The following is a 23,883-nucleotide window of genomic DNA, read 5'->3' as shown; positions in this document are numbered from 1 at the left end:
GCACCTAATAACGATTCTTGTTAAATTTCTTTCAGAGTCCGGAGGGTGAACGTAATAGTCTAACTCCAAGGTCCAGGTCTAGATCAAGGTCTCGCTTGGAATCCGCTTCAAATTCTCCATCGCACCGCCGAGTCCACCCTCCCAGTCCCGTTCTCCACCTCCTCGCAGAAGGTCCTTCTCAAGGTACAGGGGTGGGAGGGTCAGTCACTTAAGGGCATTATTGGGCTCATGGTTGAGAGGGGATTACAATTTTTATTTTAATCTGTAAGATAAATACAAGCAATGACTTTTTGATGATTAGATTAGTGATACGAAAATAATTGTAGATTATCAATCCACAGTTATCAGTACTGTACTTAAGGGTTGTAAAATCTTGTCACTGCAGACTGCTCTAAAAGTGCATTTTCTTCGCAGCATCTTCCCTTACTGAGCCTGTCTTGGTGCCTAGGCTAAGTCTAATATGTAGAGAACTCATCCCATTCTCTTAATAGTATGATAGGTAGAACCTATCCATTCTTTCCCACTATTGAAGCAGTGAGAGAAAAAAGGAAGGACAGTTATTTTCCAAACTTCACTTCTAATGGAGGGAAACGGAATTAGATGTTTGGAGATATTTTAGCTCTCTCTCTCTCTCTCTCTCTCTCTCTCTCTCTCTCTCTCTCTCTCTCTCTCTCTCTCTCTCTCTCTCTCTCTCTCTCTCTCTCTCTCTCTCTCTCTCTCTCTCTCCATTAAAGCTGTTAGTTAAAGCAGTTATTAACAATCAACTGTTACAAGTGGTGACAACATTCATTTGCAAGGAATTCATTGATCAGTCATTGAATGGCTGTTGCTTGTATTATTCATATTATTCAGGGGTTCATTGTGCTCAGCCACCTTTAGATGAATTAGGCTGAGACTTGCCAGCATGTTTGGAGCTTTTCAGAATGATGATCATGATCATGAGATTATCACAGTGACCTCATGTATGGTGCTTCACTCATTATTTAGTTTTTCACATTTTGGTACCAATCATTAACATAATAGTATGCTGTCATGTTCTAAATAGATGCACTTTGGTGTGGAGTAAGAAATTTGTTATGAATAGTTATTGTGGAGATGCATTTCTTGAATGTGAAGTGGTATCTTGAGTAGCTTCAGCCATTTAGTTAGTGCAAGGAATCTGACAATGGAAATCTGCATACAGTTTAGCTTGGGAAAAGGATTGTAACTTCTGGTATACCAGACTAGGCCAGATTCTCATTCTCTCTCTCTCTCTCTCTCTCTCTCTCTCTCTCTCTCTCTCTCTCTCTCTCTCTCTCTCTCTCTCTCTCTCTCTCTCTCTCTCTCTCTCTCTCTCTCCCCCTCCATGTGCATTTTTTTTTTTATTATACATCAATGTGCAATTTATGTACACATATACAACAGTATGCAGAAATCTTGCCAACTGATAATTGAATAAGTTTGTGGTTTATGTGGTTTCCTTTTCTGTTGGGATTCTTTAGATTCTAATGTAACTTAAAAATTCATCAATAATAAGATGAAGAAAGTTTGCTGAAGTATGATGGATAATAAATTTAAAAGTGAGTTTTCAGGTTTGATGGAGCACCTTTTTTCCCTATACAATAACTCCTGCTGCCATATTAAATGTGTTTTCACAGTAGCTATGGAGGCTGACCAGCACATGAAAGTTATTGTAGTTGGTGGCAGGAGAGAAAAAGACATCTCACAGAGTTGACCTACTGCTCCATGAATTTCTAGAGGATGTGATGTTGCCTCCCTCATATTTGTTTTTTTTTTTATTATTTATTTTATTTATTTGTTTACTTTTTGTATGTGCTTTTATTTGGCTTCATTCACCTGTCCTTCCCCTCCCTTTGTCTCCTACATCATCCACCTGCAGTTTCTCAGTCCTGTCCCTCCCAGCCCACCTCCTCCTACTATCTATTAGTCATCTGTCTTCCATCCTCTGGAATCTTTCCCAGCCCACATGCCACCATTATCCTCATGGATTCCTCTTTGAAAGAGCCGTCTTTTCTTTTCTTTTGTTCATTCTTATTTGCCCTGCTGTTCTCTGTTGTCTACCTTAAATTCTAGACTGAACACCTGTGGTTACATGATCTGGTTGAATATTGCATTAAGAGTTACTAGTATTACATTTTAATTTCTTGCATAGTGTTATTACACTAGCTTTACGGCTTTTGCTTACATGTATCAAAAACTTTTCGCTCAAGGTCAAAACACTTAATGAAAATGACTAACAAATACTAGACAATTTTTGGATATTGTATTCAATGCAGAAACTGGATCCAGTCCAGTCAGATTTAGAAGGCACAAATTATGTGGATTTTGATTCAGTGGTCCAGTTTAGTCCCAACACTGCTTTCATTATACTTTTTTTTTTTTCTATGCATTATTGATAAAACATGGATTACACACTGGGAACTTTATGATCTAAGTGTCATTGTTCAGTTACAAAGGCAGGTATGGGATTGAAAAAGGTTTTTGCTGTTTTAATTTCTTCTTGGCATGATGGTCTATCACAGGTAAATTTGCCATTTTTGCTTTTTAGGTTCACCTTAAGATGTGTCTATACTGGAATGATGTAATCTTGTATTTAGATATATCTTGTTATGGTAATGTTATTGCTGATGGTTTGCATGAGAGTGGATGGTGCTCTCATCAGTCACAATGGAAGTGTTAGATGCCTTACATCATATGTCTATCCATCTTGCACTCTTATTTAGAACATGACAGTAATTGGATGCTAGAAAATCAGTTTTTCCTGTTGGGTCTGTACCTCATAAAATGGACACCCAGTTTTTTGGATGTATCATAAATTGCTTTTATTGAGATTAGCAACAAATTAGTGTTCCATGAATTGTGCTTGATGCACCATTAATCGTTTATGGTATTGAGTATTTACTAAAGAAAAATAGCAACAGTATTTGAACAGAGGGATATCCCATTATGATTCATAATTAGGAAGATTGATTACAATTATTTGTCATGCTTTAGGCTTCTTAGAACTGTTTACCATACTTAGTTAATAGGTAACAACTCCAGTTTGTAACTGAAGCTAGCATGTATTTTGTTATTTATCTTCTCTATGACATATATTTGGTCATAGACATTTTTGCCTCAGGAAATTAACGTTTCTCCAAAGAAAACTGAGTTGACGTACAAAGAATATTGGAACAATTTTGTTTAATAGTTGGCAAATTTTATAATTAGAAATGAAACAAAGTGATGATAGGAAAATTTTTTGAAAAATTGCAGTTTACCTAAAGAAAATAAAAAAATGATTTAGAATTTAAGTTTTAGTTCAGTTTTCAGCCTGGTTAACAATTGTGATGTACAGACAGATGTTCAGTAATTAATGACCAGTTATGTGCAAAGTGACAGACTCAAGCAGTGATTTTCATCAGCCCCCAGTTGTTGCCATCACAAGACATATCTCAATATGTGGTTCTGGAAGAAACTGTCGCTGAAAGGTAGTGTCAACTGCTCATTTATATATAAGACATCGGTTATATGAAGCTTGCAACTATTGAAGATAATTTTTAATCCTGACCTTAATCTTAGTAGATAGTTACCTCTAGTAAGAAGTTAGTTTGAATATTAATAATATGTGACATTAATTTTGGGGACGTTATGCAAGTAACCGAATCCACTTTTATCCTCAGATAATAATTCTTGGAAATTATTCCATCAGTCACTAAGAATTGTCATATCCATTACTTGGTGTAATAAGATGTGTAAATGCTGAGTTGATATACTTGTTGAACTAATATTGCTGATAATTGGTAATTAATCTTCATATAACCGATGTTCATTCTTCAATTTAATGTCAACAGAGGTTAGCATCTACGGCAACTGTTTTAGAGTGAATAACCATGTATAGATACATTATCAGAATTTCTAACTGAATTACCAAAACAGTATTATGTTGCTTCAAAGCCATACAGTTAACTTTTGATTACACTGAACGTGATTGAAAAACTGATGAACAGCATACATTAAAAAGAGAAGAAAAACTGCATCAAATTTTATTGTAGTTGTTCCAGATGATTGAACAAGTGTGTCATTCTGTCAAGTGTTGTCATCTTGTATTAGGGAAGTTTATCTACACTGAGCGACTATTTAAACATCTTCCTTAAAAAACGAGGATACTGCACTTGTTGGAGAGAACCTTTAAAAGATATGACTCCTTTCATAAATCACTGGCTTAATTACAATGAACTTTTTAAAATTCATTATTAGATTTTATTTGAAGTACAAAATTTTACAATGATTATTCCCTTTTTCTTGAGCCAGTGAAGTATGACAGAACAGAGCATTTTTAATGGAGCTCTAACAACCTGTTGCACACCCCCCCTCTCTCTCTCTCTCTCTCTCTCTCTCTCTCTCTCTCTCTCTCTCTCTCTCTCTCTCTCTCTCTCTCTCTCTCTCTCTCTCTCTCTTCTCTCCCCAGTGTCTACATTTTAAACCATTTTCTGACAAAATTATGGTTTAATGTATGAGTATTTCTAGTGTCCTAGCTTTCAAACTGCCTTATTTGTTTGTGCCCTTTTATTTCATAAGACACATGACACATCACCACCAATGCCACTAACACCATCACCACCTTGTACCAGACTATAATCACCTATAGTACACACATCATCAGAATTATTATCACTTCCTATATCTACTTAAACTTGATCATCATCATCACCATCACCACCACTAAAGCAAGTAGGAGATTCACAAAAATCACAGGGCAAGGAAAAGCCTCACACAAAGTTTACACCAACATCTCGACTCACTCCTCCTGATTGGCCAGACACAGGACTTGCCTCACCAGAATGATGGCCAGACATTGTTGCACTATTTTTCAATAATGTTATGCTGTACAGTGATGTAAATCTGTTGCTATACACAAAAAAATCAGTAGCATCACAGAGAGAGCAATCTACCTCAAAATCTTATGTAAATGGCCTTTGTTGTCTAATTGTCTGATTGGCTGCTAGATAGGCGTGGCACAAGACTGTCCGCTGATTGGTTGCTGGGTCAGCATGGCTCTGCATCACTTCCCTGTCACACCCTACCCTTCTGCCCAGGATCTGACTCCTCTTGTGCCCGCACTCCCAGGCTGCAGGAGCAGGGTGTCAATAGGAGCGAGGGACTTTCTACCTTACTTCTAACGAAGCAAGGGAGTCACATCCACTACCATTGGATAGAAGAAGGATGAAAATAGTGTTAAATGCAATAAACTGAGTTTGGCCAAGGCTGGTGCATGACTCCCTTTCTATGTGCAACACTTCAAATATTTATGATGTAATATATACCACATCTGGAGGTTCCATTTTATGAATAAGGCAAGGTCACTACTGAAAATTATTTCTACATGAAATGTCATTACTATTCATGATTGTAAAATTTATGATAGATGCATTCCTTCTTGTTAATAACTTAATACATAAAGCTCTTCATTCTGCATAATTCCACAATGAATAAATACTAATAGTTCTCAAATTATATTTGGATAAAGTTTTAGTTGATCCCTTCTTATTCATCTTATGAATATATTCCCTGTGTCAGCTTCTGGTATATATAGTAAATGTTATTCATGTTTATAGGGCTTCTTTATTCCCAAGCATGTGTCTTGATTTATGAATATTTTTATAAATACATTGAAATATGTGAAGGGTCAGGAACAGTTAGCATCATACCTGTAGAACCAGAGATGGAGGAGGGAAGGTCATGATAAGGAGTGGGATCACCGATATGAGACATTGAAATGTTGGAGCATCAGCACCTTATATTTTGTCTTGTTCATGTTATGTAGACAAAGTTGATACTCTGTTATGTACACTTCAGCTTTGAGGAATGAACATTTGACACTACAGGAATCCTTATAGAGATATCTAAAACAATTTATTATAGGTGACTGAAATTAGCTACAGTGAAGACCTTGAAGTCAAAGAGTGTTGTTAGAGAAAGAACTTGAGATGTATGTACTTGACAATTGTTGATAGTGGTCACAGTGCTTGCCTGGAGGAAATACTTTTGTAGAGCACTTACAGACATTTTAGACTGCTCCGGTCATGTAAATATAGAAGACGTTCTAATGTCTGCATTTTGTATATATATTTCAAACATAGCAACGAATGGTTTTGCAGATACTAGTAATGAGTGAAATATTATTCATGAGGCATATGCATGTGTGATGAATGAGTGTTCACTGCATTAGTAATTAGTCAGGATCCATGTTATGTAGACAACACTTTTAAATATTGAAAGGAAAATGTCTTTTGACTATTTACTCCCATAATCTTAAAATAGGGAATCATAGACTGCATTTTCGTAGTATGAAGTTTATGTGACGTGGAATTATGTAAAAGCTTAAAGGTAATTCCTTAAACTTAATGAGATACATAGAATTAGTGTCACTGTTCATCATTCAATGTCAGCCATCTGATTTTTGTGGGATGTGGAAGGGTGGAGTTTAACAGAGAGAGGACTGAAGAGCCAAGCTGTGTGGTCATATTCCCTGAAGGAGAATCTTCTGAACATACTGAGTTTACAGCAAGCAAAGTTGTTCCTACTTAGTTTTCTTCACTGCTGGACTTGGCTATGTATAAGTCATCTTTGTCAGTTACCAATGAAAGGCAAGTTACTTTCACTTTCAGTGTATTGTCTTCGTAAAATTATTCGTTTGATTAATTAGCCATGACGTGGATGTATTTTCCAGGTCTCGCTCTCGCACACCTCGCCGTCACCGATCTCGTAGTGGATCTCCAAGAAACGGGCATGACAGTCGCCGCTATCGGCGATCTCGGTATGTCTAAACATGTGTGAATGCTGCAAGTTTAACATTTCTCTCCATTTCAAAGAAAGCTTTTTGGTGGTTTCGATCCCAAGACTTGCTTAGTCATAGAGGATGTAAGGACGAAGTGTGAATGCACATTCTCTCTCTCTCTCTCTCTCTCTCTCTCTCTCTCTCTCTCTCTCTCCTCTCTCTCTCTCTCTCTCCTCCTCACCTCTCTCTCTCTCTCTCTCTCTCTCTCTCTCTCTCTCTCTCTCTCTCTCTCTCGGGTTGGTGATAACAAACCTGTTGTGTACTGCCCACTAACAAGTCTGTAATTTGCAGGGATGCAGTTTTGGTCTTCCAGTTGTACTATAAGGCTTATGAGGTAGCTAGTAATGTGATATACCTGAAATTACATAAGGTATTTTTCCACCCACCAGCTCCCCTCGTTCTAGATCTCCCATGTCCAATCGTCGCAGACACATTGGTACCCGCGACAACCCCGAGCCTTCCAAATGTCTTGGAGTGTTTGGCCTCAGTGTATACACAACTGAAAGACAGCTGCACAGCATCTTTGACAAATTTGGACCTCTAGAGAAAGTGCAAGTTGTACTGGATTCAAAGGTGAGTTGTATTTTAATTATTTTTTTATGATAGTCTCTCTCTCTCTCTCTCTCTCTCTCTCTCTCTCTCTCTCTCTCTCTCTCTCTCTCTCTCTCTCACTCTCTCTCTCTCTCTCTCTCTCTCTCTCTCTCTCTCTCTCTCTCTCTCTCTCTCTCTCTCTCTCTCTCTCTCTCTCTCTCTCATCAGAACAGAGCAGATCAGATCATGACATGGGCTAACAAGAAACCTCAATTTGGTCTAGTCATCAATTACATATACTTTGTAATTTAGATACCAGCCTAACAGTTCCTTTATAAGGGGACAGGTGAGATATGACATCAATCTAAGATGAAGACACAAAAGTGATTACTTGGTCTTCTCACTCTGGTTCATTAAGTGAAATTTTACAGCATGCAGTGAATATGGTGGCACTTTTCCCAGCTTTCCTGTGCCTCCTCATACCACTATAAAAAACTTTGTCTCTGCCCAGTCCAGCATATGAATATAGGACTTCTCAGATGCAAATTGAAGCTGTCAACTCCTTTGCTAGATTTTTTTTTCACCCCCCAAATAATAATGATTGTAATCTTCAGTAACTGGAATCTCATGCATCAAGACAAAACTATGCCTTAAGGAGGATTGCAGCCAAGATGGGATTCTTTTGTACTGAAGAGGGATTGTTATATTGATATTGATTGATATATTTAGTATGATTGAGCACAATACATGTATGTTTTATCAAATGTGAATTCTCTCATCTTTTACAGACTGGGAAGTCAAGAGGATTTGCTTTTGTGTACTTCGAGTCTCAGAAAGATGCAACTGAAGCCAAGGATGAATGCACTGGCATGGAAATTGATGGCCGTAGAATCAGAGTAGATTACTCAATCACCAAGCGTCCCCACACACCCACTCCAGGGATCTACATGGGGAGACCCACCACGTGAGTTTATTGAAATTGCCTTGAAATTGTAATGATCTCAACAGCAGACACCCAAGATACTGAAAATTATTATATATATATATATATATATATATATATATATATATATATATATATATATATATATATATATATATATATATATATTAGTCAGGTATATGGCAGTGAATGGTTCAGTAGCTGCATGTTATCTGGTTGCAGTTATGATGAGTTACAAGATGGATAATGGTTGTTTTGTTCTAACAAATGGAAGAGCCATTAGGTTAGTTTGGGATCAGGGGTTGGTAAGGATTACAGTATACTGTTTGATGGTTGAGATAAAGGAAGCCAGAGTTGCTTAATGAGTACATCACTTGGAAAGAGTCCTTTGAGAAATGCAGAAATTTTGACCACTCAAATAAGTAGCCATGGAACACCATAATGATTAATTTGGTGTAATTAAGAAGCAGATTACTTCCAAGGCACCATCAAAGAAATGAGTGAATGATGAATTCCTAAGATTACAGATTATGATTGACTTCATTTTTAAAATGAGCAGAGTTGGGAACTACAGAGATGAGTTACAAAGACAGAAATTAATAAAATTGTAGTATTGAGATGTTGAAAATTTCTGAAGACTGAGTGTCTGATAGGTGAGCTGTCCACTGGAGAAATGTGGAACTTTTTTTAGAGCCCTATTTTATTTGTTCATTGTTAAGGAAAGGAATGTATGTGGATTTTATAATTTCAACTACATTTTATTTTCAATTTATATAATTTTATATAAGAATGATGGATGGAGAGAGCAACTAGGAGAAAAACACTAGTAGCAGGCACACTTATAGAAACCTTCTGTGGCTTGCGGATGGGGAGAAGTATGAGTGTGAAAACATTAATACCTACTCATGTATGGTGTAAGGCACAGGTACTTGATGATATGTAGTGACAATAATCAGTAATAGGATTTTTAAAGACAGGACTTGTTAAAACAACCTGCAAGAAGGATGTATGTGGAAATGCATGAGAGAGAAACGTGTGTGAATTGTGAAGTGGTTGAGTTTATTAGAGCAACATTCTTCAGATGGTTTGGAATTGCAGAAAGAGGAAAAGAGTAGGCTTGAATTAATAATTAATATATTAGGACAGAGATAAAGATAGGAACAAAGCTTCAAGATAGTTGGCCAGTCATAAAGAGAAAAGTACTCTCATCACCCTAGGGATAGAGACTGTGTGGCTGCATAAATACTATTCATATTACTCAGAATAGCTAAAAACAACCAGAAAGTGAAATAAGGACTACTTATGGATGACAAACACTGTTGGTGCCATTAATGGTGGCTCACATGCAATGTTGCCACCATTGACTGCAAATGGCACGCACTTGCCACCATCCCTTCCATCACTGGTGAGTGGCAGAGTCTGTCAGCTTGTTTGCAGTGGGTAGTGCACACCATGAATTTAATAAATCTTGGTTATCTATATTTTGAAGCATGATTTGATTCTTTCAGGTTATTGGTTGTAAAGTATATACATAATTTTCTTACACACAAACACACACACACGCACACTAAATATACTATTGTAGTAGTACTGTGGCAGGTGCATGATTATCTTTACATATTTAAAGGAGCTGGTATTGTGTGGCATCTGTCTTTATGAATTATAGGACTATGCTACAATATATCATGCTTCTATTTTTTTATTTTTTTATTTATTTATTTATTTTTTTTTTTCTGCATGACATCCGTTTCCACTTACTCAGTAAGATCTCCGGCAGACTAAAGAAGCAAATCAGCCACAGCCATGGCTACTGATTACAGGTTGGGACACTGGAAGGTAGCCAAAAGTGTATTGGTTCTCTATTGTTTGTTCTTTACGAAGTACTTACATAATAGGTATTCTGTTCTACCATACAATTCTTAAGCGTCAAATCTGCACCACTTTGTTGTGTTCTTATGCCAAACATTCTTCACAGATTTATCTCAACCCTGGCTTCTCTTTATATGTTCATGCAATGTATGAATATATATATATATATATATATATATATATATATATATATATATATATTATATATATATATATATATATATATATATATATATATATATTAAATACAGTAAAAGTCCTGTGTTTCAGCATGTAGGGGACTAGACAGGTGCCAAAACATTATGCCGAAAAATCAGATGTGAATTTCATCAGCTATATTAGCAATGAATAAATGTGAATATAGGCTATTTATTTATTTATTTGCAGTTAACATAACCTAATGTCTCCAAGGCAAGCAATATATGTACATAAGTTTAATCTAAGTATGTAGAACTAGACTGTAGTCTAGTTCTACTGCTATGGAGTGTGAGGGTCCACCAGCGCCACTGAGTGATGCCATTTGCAGACTTGGGCCTGCAGATGAAAAACTAATTCATTCTAGAATGTATTATATTTGTCAACTATGTTCATTAAAGTGTATACATAATCCAACCAGAAAGGTAATGTTTTCCAAAGGCAAAACGGAAGTTACGGTTCTGTAAAGCCAGAGTAATGTTCGTTACTACGCACTTCCCCGTGCTTTTGAATGCAACCCCTCACGTAGAGCATGGAAAGACAGACATGGTGTACAACAGACTCATTTTCCATATTCTTATTTTTTTTTATTTATTTATTCATTTTTACAATGCCTGTTGTGTCTTGGATTGCTAATATTCCTTCCCTTTCTTCCTCAGTCTAGTACTTTATTCATATATTCAAAGTTATACCAAAAATTTTCTTATATACACCACTCACATCATCACACACACCTGGTGGCAGCATTAGAGCCCACACATAATGGCAGACAATTGCAGCACTCCATTGCCATTTTCAAACTTGCCACATGCCAATACCTCTTATAAAGTGCTGAAAGATAAGGTAACTTTTGAAATGAGACTATTTTGCAAAAGTGCTGAAAACATCAAATTTTCTGAAACATTGGATGCCAAAAGATGGTACTTTGAGTGAATGGCATAAGCTTAGTTATAGGTAAACTTGGTTATGGGTATTCTGGGATTTCTCAGATGGTGTAATTCTTTATTCACTGCTGGGGTCTGTATTTTCATGACTTGGAATCTTGTGCATAGTGGAATGCAAAGACAAATTGTTTTATTCACAGTGATCCTGAGTAGAGGTAAAAATTTGTGGCATTTGTATAGACAACAATAGACTGCTATTATTTGATTGGTTTGAAAATGTTTTTCATTTCTGTTTTATTTTATTATTATCATTATTATTATTATTATTTATTTATTTATTTATTTATTTATTTATTTATTTATTTATTTATTTATTTATTTTTAAAGAATGCATAAGCCTATTGCTGGTGGGACTTGGAAGCGTTAAACTGCTGTCCCATTTTCTTTGGCCCTAAATTGGACAGGGAAATGAATATATGATGGTGATTGTAAGATAAAAATTTTTTATTTACTTATTTATATATTTATTTATTTATTTTATTTTATTTTATTTTATTTATTTATTTATTTATTTTTTTTTTTTATTTATTTATTTTTTTTATTGCATTCTTGTACTTGAAATATTTTCTGGTCTTTAAAAGGCAGATGATATCAAGTAATACATAATTCTCAAGAGCAGTCAGCATAAATTATTGTATAAGTGTTTTTTGAGCAATATGGCTGATTTTTTAATAACTTGAAATTATGATGAAGGAGGTCGTGCTGATGAGTTGAAAATTGATAGTTTTGGGCAATTTTCTATTAGTTTGTTGTATTTGGCATTACCCATCAAATTTCATGTAACGAAATAAAGATGGAGTAAATTAAAATTATCCTCCAGTTTGTGCAAAATATGCTTTCTACATATATGTGCAACTTTACAATTTGACAGCAGATGTACCAGTTATACTAGGTTTTCAAAGCTCAAATTTTATGGAATTAAGAATGAAAAGTAAGATGTTTTGATCATATTACAAATGTATATTTATTGGATTGGCTTCAGTACAAAGTATCATGCCCAGTGATGAACATATAACTTTTTAAATTCTTGTGAATCAATATATACTTCAACCTGAAACCTATAATGCATATCCCTATCCCAGCTTGGCACAAAGAGAAAGTCATATTGACAGATACAGAACAGCACTACTTCCTCCTATATTAATTTTCTTTTATTCTTTCCAAGAAACTCCATTTGTAAACTTTTTATTTGATTTATTATTGAAATATCCACATTATATATATATATATATATATATATATATATATATATATATATATATATATATATATATATATATATATATATATATATATATATGTCAGCGTGGATTATTATCTTAATACAAACCTAAATGTATCATTACTTTTGTTAAAGGATGAGTTTACAGTTTTAAGGATGATTACATATTTACTAATTGCAGTAATGCATTTTCTAGCTACAATAGTAATCAATTTTTGTAGCTTTTATTGCTAACCAGTGTATTATCAATTCTGCTTTTTGTTGCATCAGTATCGAATGTTGAAATTTTTCTATGACCATTTCTAAATGTACATTTAGGTAGAGTGCTAAAGATACTAATTAGATTGTAGTTTCTTTTTTGGCTGTGGTGCATGCAGACTGACTGGGATCTCAGATACTTCTAGAAATAATTATATTTCCATTTACCCAAGTTGTTCTTAGTACAAATCAGATAGCAGGCATTTTCAAGGTAAGGTAAGCTGAAGTACTGAAAATGTCTGGTTGTTTCAGCCGTGGTCATGACCGAGGGTATGGTGGGCGAGGTGGCGGAGGGTACCAGAGGAGACAGGTACCGCTCTCCCTCACCTCGTTACAGACGTTCCAGCGGGGGGTGGTCGCCGTGACTATTATGATCGTGGGTATGTACCCAGCCTGGGAATTACACCACAGCTCAAGCCACTACCAAACAAAAAGTATACATGTGGAGGCAAGCTAGTTAAGCAAGTGTACAGAAGCCTGTTGTATATGTCTCAAGGCTGAAGATGATGAACCACAAGTTATTGGTGAAGGTTGTTAAGCATTGAATGACAAGTATTAAGGTTCGTTAAGATCAAGTTCCTTTGGCTGGTTGGCAAGTCCACATGAAACACAATGTAATTTGAAAGACAAGTTTGAATTGGAGGATTCTCTATATAAGGAGGTAAGATGGTACAAACAGAAAGTTAAAGGAAGAATCATTATCATTTACCATTTACAGCCTCTTCATAATTTTTTTTTTTATTTATTTATTTTTTTTCTCTCTCCATTGCATTACTAACCCATTATTCATATGTAAATAATTATTTTCATGTTTGATAGAAACGTTTCAGGCTCATTGCATTTCTTTGTAGGATCTCCATTATTTAATGAATTTTAAGATTGAGAGTATGTCATACATGTGTTTTTTTTTAGTTAATATTTTATATTTTCATATTTAATTCTTATATTTTGACCCATGTTGATAAGGAAATTTGTTTGAAGGTTGCCCAGGTGCCCAGGAAAATAATAAGTTCTGGTGTTTGAAAATAAAGTAATATTTCATCACTTCATTTAACATATTCCAAAGTGGATGACTTTTGACACAGTCTGTGCATCTAGAATTTGCTTTTTTATTTATTTATTTTTTACTCATTCAGTGTTTTATTGGTTAGTGATTTTTATTTGCTTTTATTGTAGAAGTTTTTGATTAGATATAAACCTTTTAAATGCAGATTGCCATTTTTCAATGTTCTAATTTCCTAATATTGGGACATACAGTGTTGTACAGAGCAGTTATGCCTCACTGCAATATTTAGACATGTAATTGTGATATACGATTACATGATATTATAATCTTTATTATTCATGGCATCAAGAAACAGTTAAGACTAGTGGCCATGGGTGAGGCTAGCTGACCTGACCTCATAAAAGATCAGTTGCTTGGGGTGTGGCATTGTCTTGGTGGAGAAAGTTTTGGTTGCTTGGCTAAATCGGTGGAACATCCATGTCAACTATTTACACAATGCAAATAGGTTCATCAAACTTTCATCATAAGAGAATTTTGCCTCCAAGGCGGCCACTCCCAAGTTTCCATTGAGTTCCAAAAAGTTGTGATTGGCAGGTTTTACTTCAGCTATGAACAACAAGTACAGGATAACAGTTACAGTATGATCATTTTCAGTGTGATTGTGGTTTGATTTTTTTTTTTTTTTTTTTTTTTTTTTTGTTTTTTTCCCTCCAGATTAATATTTGGCAATATTTCATATTTGAAAATTATTTTATATTACATGTTCTTGTCATTTCTCTCTCCTCTCTCTCTCTCTCTCTCTCTCTCTCTCTCTTCTCTCTCTCTCTCTCTCCTCTCTCTCTCTCTCCTCCTCTCTCTCTCTCTCTCTCTTCTCTCTCTCCTCTCTCTCCTCTCTCCTCTCTCCCTCTCTTCTTCTCTCTCTCTCTCTCTCTCTCTCTCTCTCTCTCTCTCTCTCTCTCTCTCTCATCTCTCGTCTCTCGTCTCTCTCTCTCTCTCTCTCTCTCTCTCTCTCTCTCTCTCTCTCTCTCTCTCTCTCTCCTCTCTCTCTCCTCTCTCTCTCTCTCTCATCTCCTTCTCTCTCTCTCTCCTCTCTCTCTCTCGTCTCTCTCTCTCTCTCTTCTCTCTCTCTCTGCTGTCAAGAGTGATGTTGATGCTGGAAACAACTTACTTTATTGTTTCTGCCATTTCCATTCCATTAGCAGGTGCCTGATTTCCTTCCTGATAGGTTACTGAGATTGAGTAACTTTTAATAAATTCAAATTAGAGCATTATGAAGTTTTGTTTAGTTTGGTTCTTGTCCTATCATGATTGATATGGTATCCTTTAATGAACATTCTATTGTCAACAGATTAAACAGTTTCCTTGCCCCCCTCCTTGGCCAGTCTTTTTACACATTGAAGAGAGAGGCAGAGGTTTAAATTTGCTGACAGCAGTGTATTTTGCTGTATATAATTAATTATTTGTCATTAGATATCCTTCTTGTCTTACATTTTGAAAACAGGTTTAAGTTAACATGGAAATAACAGGTGAAGGGTTGCTCTGCATCCAGTCGATAGACTGACTTGCTAGGGTCCTTTGTTGGTTGTTTCATGGTTGCTTGAAACCACTTTTGTCAGTTGTGATGTTTTTTGCTGATAGATGAATCATTATAGTAGACAGTCTTCTTTGGCTGCTCTTGAAATGGGGTTGATGAAAGACTCTTGATAGCTAGCAATGTTTTCCCTTCATGCTAGAGGTCATATAATCTCATGTATAGGTAAGGGTGTAAGGGTGAGACCTCTTTCTACTTCACATATCCTGTCCTATTGATTATGGAGGAACAATGAAATGGGGAGACTTCAACTTGAATGGGGCACAGATCTTGATCTGCCAGATGAGAGGCAAGGATGTTACCACCAAGGTTGTGTGTGTGTGTGTGTGTGTGTGTGTGTGTGTGTGTGTGTGGTGCGCGCGTGTGCGCGCCTGCCTGCATGCATGCATGCATGTGCACAAAGCTGTATAATTGGTGTAAGAAGAAAAAGTCCTTGTGAATGAAAGGGTGAAAGAGGAATGAATTAATTAGACTATGCTAGGACAGGAAAGAAATGGAGGCTTTTGTATAATGTTCATTCTCTGAATATAATTTGTAGAGACAAGTTTCAGGATATTGATAGGTTTAATTTGCTTTGTTTTTTGAGGTTGGAAATGGCCTTAGTTTTGGGATGGTCCTTGTGCAACTTGTTTGTACCTAACATGGTTTAGGGCTGGTACTTTTTTATGTCTTAGTATGTGATTGGGAATCAGAATATGTTTTAATTGTCATCTATTACCTAAGTATGTGGTTGGGAATCAGGGTTATCTTTTAATTGTCATCTATTACCTATCACCCTCTGAGTTTCTTAGTGCAAGAAGTGGATTTAGAATTATTCATTAAATTTCATTATATTTGTTTATTTTAAGTTAATTGTTAACATTTAAGTATTATTAGGAATCTTAAGGAACATAGTTTAGTATGCATTGACGCTGCCATTTTGTAGTTCATCCGGTATTTCCAGCCATCTCTATAATTTGTTAATGTGATTTTCATATTTTGAACATTTTCATCAGTAATATTGAAAAACTAGATTTTTCTTGGTGTGGGCTTTCAAGATATAAACTTAATTGATTATTATCCTAATATTGTTTCTGGGCTATTAAGTTGCAGTTTATTAGTGAATATTATGATTTATTTTTACAAAATTATTATTTTTGCCATTATGGCTTGTAAGTACCATGCTTGTCATTCATTGCTGTGGGTCTGTTCTTGTCTACTAGGAAGACCAAATCTATACAGAACAATGAAGTGCAATCCTCATATTGCATATGGTGTGGTTTAGCCAAATGAAGTCTTGGTGTCATTTAGTTAAATAAGAATTTTTCCAGGAGCAATTCAGAAACAAGTTAATGTAGTATGTAGGCTATTTTAATTTATTTATTTATTTTTTATATTTCTTTTATTAATTTACTTATGTATTTATTTATTGTTTATTTTTTATTATTTTATTTATTTATTTATTTTATTTATCTAGTTATTTTTAATTTTTATTTTTTATTTATTTACCTATTTTATTTATTTTTTTTTTTTTTATTAAGGCTGAAGTAAGAGGTTATTGGAAGTTTCACATTTCTTAGTTTCTCTCCTCTTCCATCTTACCTATCTGTTTTTACTGTTTATTAGCTTTTTACTGGATATGTTAGTGATTTGGATTTCTAATAATGTTAGGATCTCTCTCTCTCTCTCTCTCTCTCTCTCTCTCTCTCTCTCTCTCTCTCTCTCTCTCTCTCTCTCTCTCTCTCTCTCTCTCTCTCTCTCTCTCTCTCTCTCTCTCTCTCTCTCTCTCTCTTAGTAAAAGCTTTTACTAATATATATATATATATATATATATATATATATATATATATATATATATATATATATATATATATATATATATATATATATATATATATATTATATATATAATTTCCAAGAGTGTTTATATTCACTGTGATGGACCAGATTTTTTTTCTGTCTTAGTACTCTCAAACAATGTTTTTAGCTCACCAGAGTATGTGATATATATGATGCATAATAGAAGTGGTTTTTGAACTCATCTTACTGCTTTATGGGCAAAAACTTTTGTTCATTTATTTATTTTTTATTTTTTTATTTTTATTTATATTTTATTTATTTATTTATTTTATTTTATTTTTTATTTTTTTTTTTTTAATATTTATTTTTGTTATTTATTTATTTTTTATTTCCTCTCTTAATGTAGCTGTTAGTCATTTTCCACTTGTATTCCCATCACCAACCATCCTTTTGAACAAGGAGTACGTCATGATATTTGTAAATATGTGCTTGTCAGGGGCTAGCATGGTGGGTGTTTCATGATGTATAGGAATTTCTTGAAAAGTACTGAGCCTCACTGAATTCTTTGTTTTTGTGAACTAGTCTGCAATATAGATATAATATGCTCCACACTAACTACTGGTTCATCTCCCCACAAGATGGTCATTGTTGGTAATTTTCTGAAATTTGCTGGTCAAGAAGTAAAGTTTGCTTTATGCAATAGAAAATTCTTATACACGCGCACATACACACGCACAACACACACATACACACACACTTGTTGCTTGACTTGTAGTATAATATATCCATGAATTCATCTCCTCAGGTACGAACGTGTGGTGGTGACCGAAGTTACTATCGTAGTGGGTATGACCGCTACGACCCGCCCCACCGCACTATGATCGCTATGACAGATATGATCGCTCTTATGACAAGTACGATCGCTATGAACGGTCCAGATCCCGCTCATATTCTCCCCGTAAGTAAAAGATCTGAATACTTGTTAACAAGGATAAATGTAGAAGACATTATGTAGGTAAGTACCTTACTAAAATGATAGTGGTTTTCAATAAATCACAGAAGCCATCAATTCTAGTAGTTTCTGTGGCTGAAGGTTTCCTTCCAGTGTATATTCTTCATGCCTTAGAAGTATGAATATTGTTCTGTGAATATGCATATGTCATACTGATGTGGGTATGGATTATTATTATTATTATTATCATCATCACCAATTATTATTATTGTTATTATTATCTCAGATTTTTTTTATTTTTCATTGCTTTTTGTGAACTTCAACATCTGCTATTTCATATTGACAGCAAATTATTTTACCTACTAGTTTGTGATCAAATAATCTATTTTGTCTGTTATATTAGAATGCCATAAATTTTTGATTGAGTGAAATTGTTGATTGAATTGCACATTTTTATTCGGTGTTACATTTCACTGGTAAAGTTGTAGCTGTAACATTCCAAAATATGAATGTTAGTACATACTTGGAACATGCTTGTAGCATATGTGACAGATAGTGAACTGAGTTAATACCTGTAGAAAGAATCTAGATCTTTATGAAAGAGGATGTCACATCTGTGATGGTACATTGGGTGATGAAACACTAGAGAGATTGAGATGTCACTAAGTAATAAGAAATTTTTGCTGAGGATATTTATGAATATCTGAGAACTGTCAAGTTATGAAATCTAACCATTTTTTGAGTGTACAGTTAAAAATTCTGGCACGCAGATTTTGTGGTTCTGAAATACAAATAGAAGATAGTTTTTACAGGTAGGGAAAATAAAATAAGTTGTATGTTAAGTTTTCAGTGAGCCAGGGCACACTGGAGTGGTGGTAGTAACTAGAGACAGGAAATGCCATAGGAAAGAAGTTTTCATTTATTTTATAAAGATATTAAATGGATGGCTATTATTGTCAATGCTAGTTGGTGTTCTATATGTCCTATAGCCATCTCAGTCTTTCTGAACACACTTTCAGAGTGATATAGGCCTAGGGATCCTGATCAGTCTTCCATTTTTGATGGGGGTGCTAGTGTTTTGGCCAATTTTCCTTAATTTTTTAAAGAGATTTTGAGTGAATGGGGAGTGGCATCAGTAAATCAATGATTTTCGATACCCCTGGGACCTGATATAAGTGAGGCCACCGTTAGATGGACATTTTTTCATGCCCATGATGGAGGCATCTCTGATACAGATAGTTTGTAGGTTTACAATCTTAGGCACTGGATTAATCATAGTAAAGTATTATTCAGGCATGAGCTTTGCACATTTGCCTTGATTTGGTATGTGTTGTTTTCTGCCACATGTATCTGCAGTGTAGAAAATAACATGTCAATGATAATCATAATGGGATTGAAAAAGCCCAGTGCCACCTACCACTCAACCCCAAAAAGATCCATACTGTCTGAGGGAAATTAACCATTCCTTTATATTATCCCATCAAAAGTTGAGCCACCCAACTTTGACAAGAATGAGCAGAATTCCTAGGTTTGAAGTTGCTCATTTAGGAGTACAGACAGAAATGACTACGGGAAGCAAAGGACACCACCTCACTCCATTAAGTATATATTTTCTTATTTCCTCATTTGTATGTATTTTACCACATTTGTTGTTCAATAGTCTCTTGGAATGTACCAGTACAATATTAGTATGATAAAAAGAACAATACAATAATTTTGTATTTATGTTGTACACTTCTAAATACTTACCAGTAAAATCTTTCATATCATTCAAACACTGCTTAGTAAAGTATTTTCCTATCCTGTACTTCGCTGACATATGCCTAGTTGGTGTAGAACTGGAAATTGATGGTTGTTAAGAGTTGCTGGATGATAATAAGTGAGCTCAAGCAGTCTTATTTTCTATACATAAAAAAAAAATGCATTTGCATATATATATATATATATATATATATATATATATATATATATATATATATATATATATATATATATATATATATATCATCCATCCAAGTTCACTTGCATATATAGAATTGATCATTTGTTTTAATCAGTTCTTTTTTAGGCAGTTAGCTGTTATCTTCACATTCAGGAGGGCACCCAAGAAATGCAGAGCATAGTTGAATGAAGAAAAATCAGAAAAGTAGAAAAAAAAAAAAAAAAGGACTAGATGAAATACCAAACAAATAATTTACACCAGCTCTTTCATTTAGTCATGTAACTATTGCATTTTTAATATATATATATATATATATATATATATATATATATATATATATATATATATATATATATATTACATACATACATACATACATACACATACAGTGGAACCTTGGTTCTTGAACTTATTCTTGCCTGAATGCCATTTGAAATTGAAATACTTGAAAACGAAAACTATTTTCCCCATAGGAATCAGTGTAAAATGAGTTAATTCATTCCCAGACACCAGTCTACCCTGTCTGAGCAGCTTATGACAGACACTTCCACAACCAAGATGGTTGCTTCACATCTCCAGCTCAAAAAATCATTTAACCAGAAAGGATGTATTAATACGAATGAACTTAATGACACAGAACTCACCAGAAGACCGTTCGGTATTCTCTTTCTCACCAATCTAGTGAGGGAAGCCTTAGAGTGACACAGAGCAGCAACCCACATACTGTCAAAATGAAGATGATCATAATACTTAGACATCTTGCTGCTGGAAAAAAAACTGGAAGAATGCAGTTTTGTAGTAGTGATGGCATTTGGCATCATTGAGAGAGCCACAGATGACTCAGGATAACTCCTGAGCACTGAAAACTGTTTGCATTGAGGCTTTTCAACAGGATCACATGTACCTTATTTCTAAGATTATTCTAAGAATTACTGTCTTGTGCTCTGTCTCTCCTCCAAATATATAAAAACGAAGTAAATATTTATAGAAACTATAAATTAGAAATAAATGGCAGCTTTTGCTCTTTTAATATTTGAAATCAAGTAACTTTGTTCTTGAACCAAATTATGGTACTGCAACTGAAGCAATAATTAGCTCAAATTTTGTTCAGAAACTGATTTGTTCAAACCGAGGTTCCACTGTGTGTGTGTGTGTGTGTATATATATATATATATATATATATATATATATGCACATTATTATTATTATTATTATTATTTTTATCATCATCATCATCATCATCATCATCAAATATTGCTGCATTTTTGGAGTGTTTATTTTATTTGTATTTTATCTTTTAGGTGTTTTCTTGCTTTATCATTTCATGGCATTTGTTTCCCAGCAGTTGCAAGGTGATTCCCATTTGTCAGACCCATGAAGTTCTGCATGTTCTAATGTGTTACTTGTGTTAATTGAACAAATTTTGTGTAAGTTTTTACATTCCATGGCTGCCAGATTTTTTAAATACATGGTAAAGGCAAATCTTGCATCTTTTACCATCATATAAGTATGTAACCAATATAGGAATGTACACAGTAATGAGTGGTTGTAGTGTGCTCACAACATGACATTGTCACATTCATTTAACATTTAACAGTAGGATGAAGGTTCTACACATTTTGATGAATTTTGATTACCTTGGACAGTTAAGACATATTTTTACATTCTCTTGACCTGGGTAAGATTATACCATTTTGCTTCATGGCTGCCCATAGCTATAGTTACCAGTAGCTGTGCACATTAAAATAATTTTCTGTTTGCACACAACTTATTGGCTAACAACTTTTAAATGTGTACTGGGTCATCATAAGTGGTGCTGTTGTTTGCCCACAACATGGGCTGCTGTCATGTTGTCAGTGCTTTGAGTTGCAGCTGATCAATCAGTTTAACTGCTCATGACAGATTTAATGTTATGGAGATTATTGCATCTGCATAACAATCATTGCCAGGACAGCTTGGTGAGAATTTCCTGTTGCCGAAAGCAACTGTTAAGGTTGAAGCATTTTGGTGTTACTTTTTATTGCTCCTTATATTTGAACACCAAGGTGATGCATTCATATGAATCTAAATTCAATATTTCATTCTGTATCAATCACACATACACTACATCAGTGAATTAAACTACTTCCAATTGTTTGATCCTCACACAGTGCATGTAGAACAGCTTCCAGGATCTTTCAGTGTTTGTCATATTATCACCCTTTGTTTTAATGGTGAAGTTTTATCTATATCTAATATCTCTCTCTCTCTCTCTCTCTCTCTCTCTCTCTCTCTCTCTCTCTCTCTCTCTCTCTCTCTCTCTCTCTCTCTCTCTCTCTCTCTCTCTCTCTCTCTCTCTCTCTCTCTCTCTCTCTCTCTCTCTCTCTCTCTCTCTCTCTCTCTCTCTCTCATATATGTGAAAACTCACTTAATAATACTTGGTGGGTATCCAGATCTAATACTCTGAAGTAGCTTGCAGAAACTTATATTTTTAGTACAAGTAACTGAAGTGGAATTGGTTGCATTTTCAATTACTTCATTGATATAGTATTAATGAATTTTTGTTTTGTCAGAATTGCTTTTTTTTTCTCTTCATAGGAGCATAAAAACACTAGAAGAAAGGTTCCCAGCCCTCCACCCTCATCTCTTTTGGTCCACTCCTCAGCATCCTGCAGGGAATATGGAGACATATATTCTACGTCCTGTATCTTGGGGTTGCCTATAGTATAAGGTTAACCGCCCAGGCTAGCTGTACCAGAGTGGTATGGTAGTTGAGTCCTCATATTTCTTTGATATACATGTGTGTGTGTGTGTGTGTGTGTGTGTGTGTGTGTGTGTGTGTGTGTGTTTGTGTTTGTGTGTCTATATATATATATATATATATATATATATATATATATATATATATATATATATATATATATATATATATATATATATATATATATATACACACACACACACACACACACACACACGCACACGCACACATACATATATGTATTGCTTGGAAGTGAAAACTTAAGAATTCTGGATAACAATAAGATGCAGCCAGATGTGTGAATGTGGATAAAAGGGAAGTGTGTGTGTGAGGATGTCATTCCTGTATTAGTTATAATGTCTGGTTCTTTGGAAATTGCTACAAACACATTTTTCATTGAATTGAGTCCTTTCATTGACAAGTTCTTGCACCAAGAGGGGGATGTTCAGTGCTTGTAATAGTTATTTCCTTTAAATACCTGCCATCAGGGGATGAAAAAGCTGATCCCAGTAAACATAAAGCATACCCCTCAGAAGGAAGATGTTAATAATGACATTGTTCTGTTGTATTCTTGGATGCAGCCCCACATGTGGAAAATAGCTAATTGCAGTAAGAAATGTGTCCTCAGGTCTCATCTCAGCCCTTCCATGTACTTTGCCTGCTACACTTTGCACCATTTATTTATTTTATTATTATGTATATTTTTCCTCTCTCTCTCTCTCTCTCTCCTCTCTCTCTCTCTCTCTCTCTCTCTCTCTCTCTCTCTCTCTCTCTCTCTCTCTCTCTCTCTCTCTCTCTCTCTCTCTCTCTCTCTCTCTCTCTCTCTCTCTCTCTCTCTCTCTCTCAACACCACTAGGCTGTTTTCCTTTTATTAATTTTTGGTACAGTTTATTGACATTTCATAACTTTTCCCCTCCATGCTGAACAGTTAGTTAACATTTCATAACCTATTCCCTTCCATGCTGAAGATACCAGCTTATTTTCATCTGTTCCACTGGGTTTTTAAGCACTACTGCTATTTCAGTTCATTGGTAAATAATGTCTCAGCCCTGCCCACTCATTTCACACTCCCACTTTTATACTTTCATTTA

General features: G+C 34.9%; 1 protein-coding gene across 1 annotated transcript; it reads left to right on the top strand.

The window, feature by feature from the left end:
- The first annotated feature begins 97 nt into the window (after positions 1-97).
- LOC135114107 (transformer-2 protein homolog alpha-like) lies at positions 98-13,311 on the top strand. The gene is given in 8 exon segments (XM_064029808.1): positions 98-183; positions 3,405-3,470; positions 6,713-6,799; positions 7,210-7,393; positions 8,140-8,315; positions 13,035-13,080; positions 13,082-13,129; positions 13,131-13,311. Coding segments are annotated over 5 exon segments (585 nt in total). The 5' UTR covers positions 98-183; positions 3,405-3,470; positions 6,713-6,799; positions 7,210-7,231; the 3' UTR covers positions 13,284-13,311.
- The last annotated feature ends 10,572 nt before the right edge of the window (positions 13,312-23,883 follow it).

Source organism: Scylla paramamosain, chromosome 27 (genome assembly GCF_035594125.1).
Source record: "Scylla paramamosain isolate STU-SP2022 chromosome 27, ASM3559412v1, whole genome shotgun sequence".
Classification (NCBI taxonomy): domain Eukaryota; kingdom Metazoa; phylum Arthropoda; class Malacostraca; order Decapoda; family Portunidae; genus Scylla; species Scylla paramamosain.
This window is presented reverse-complemented; position numbering and strand designations above follow the sequence as displayed.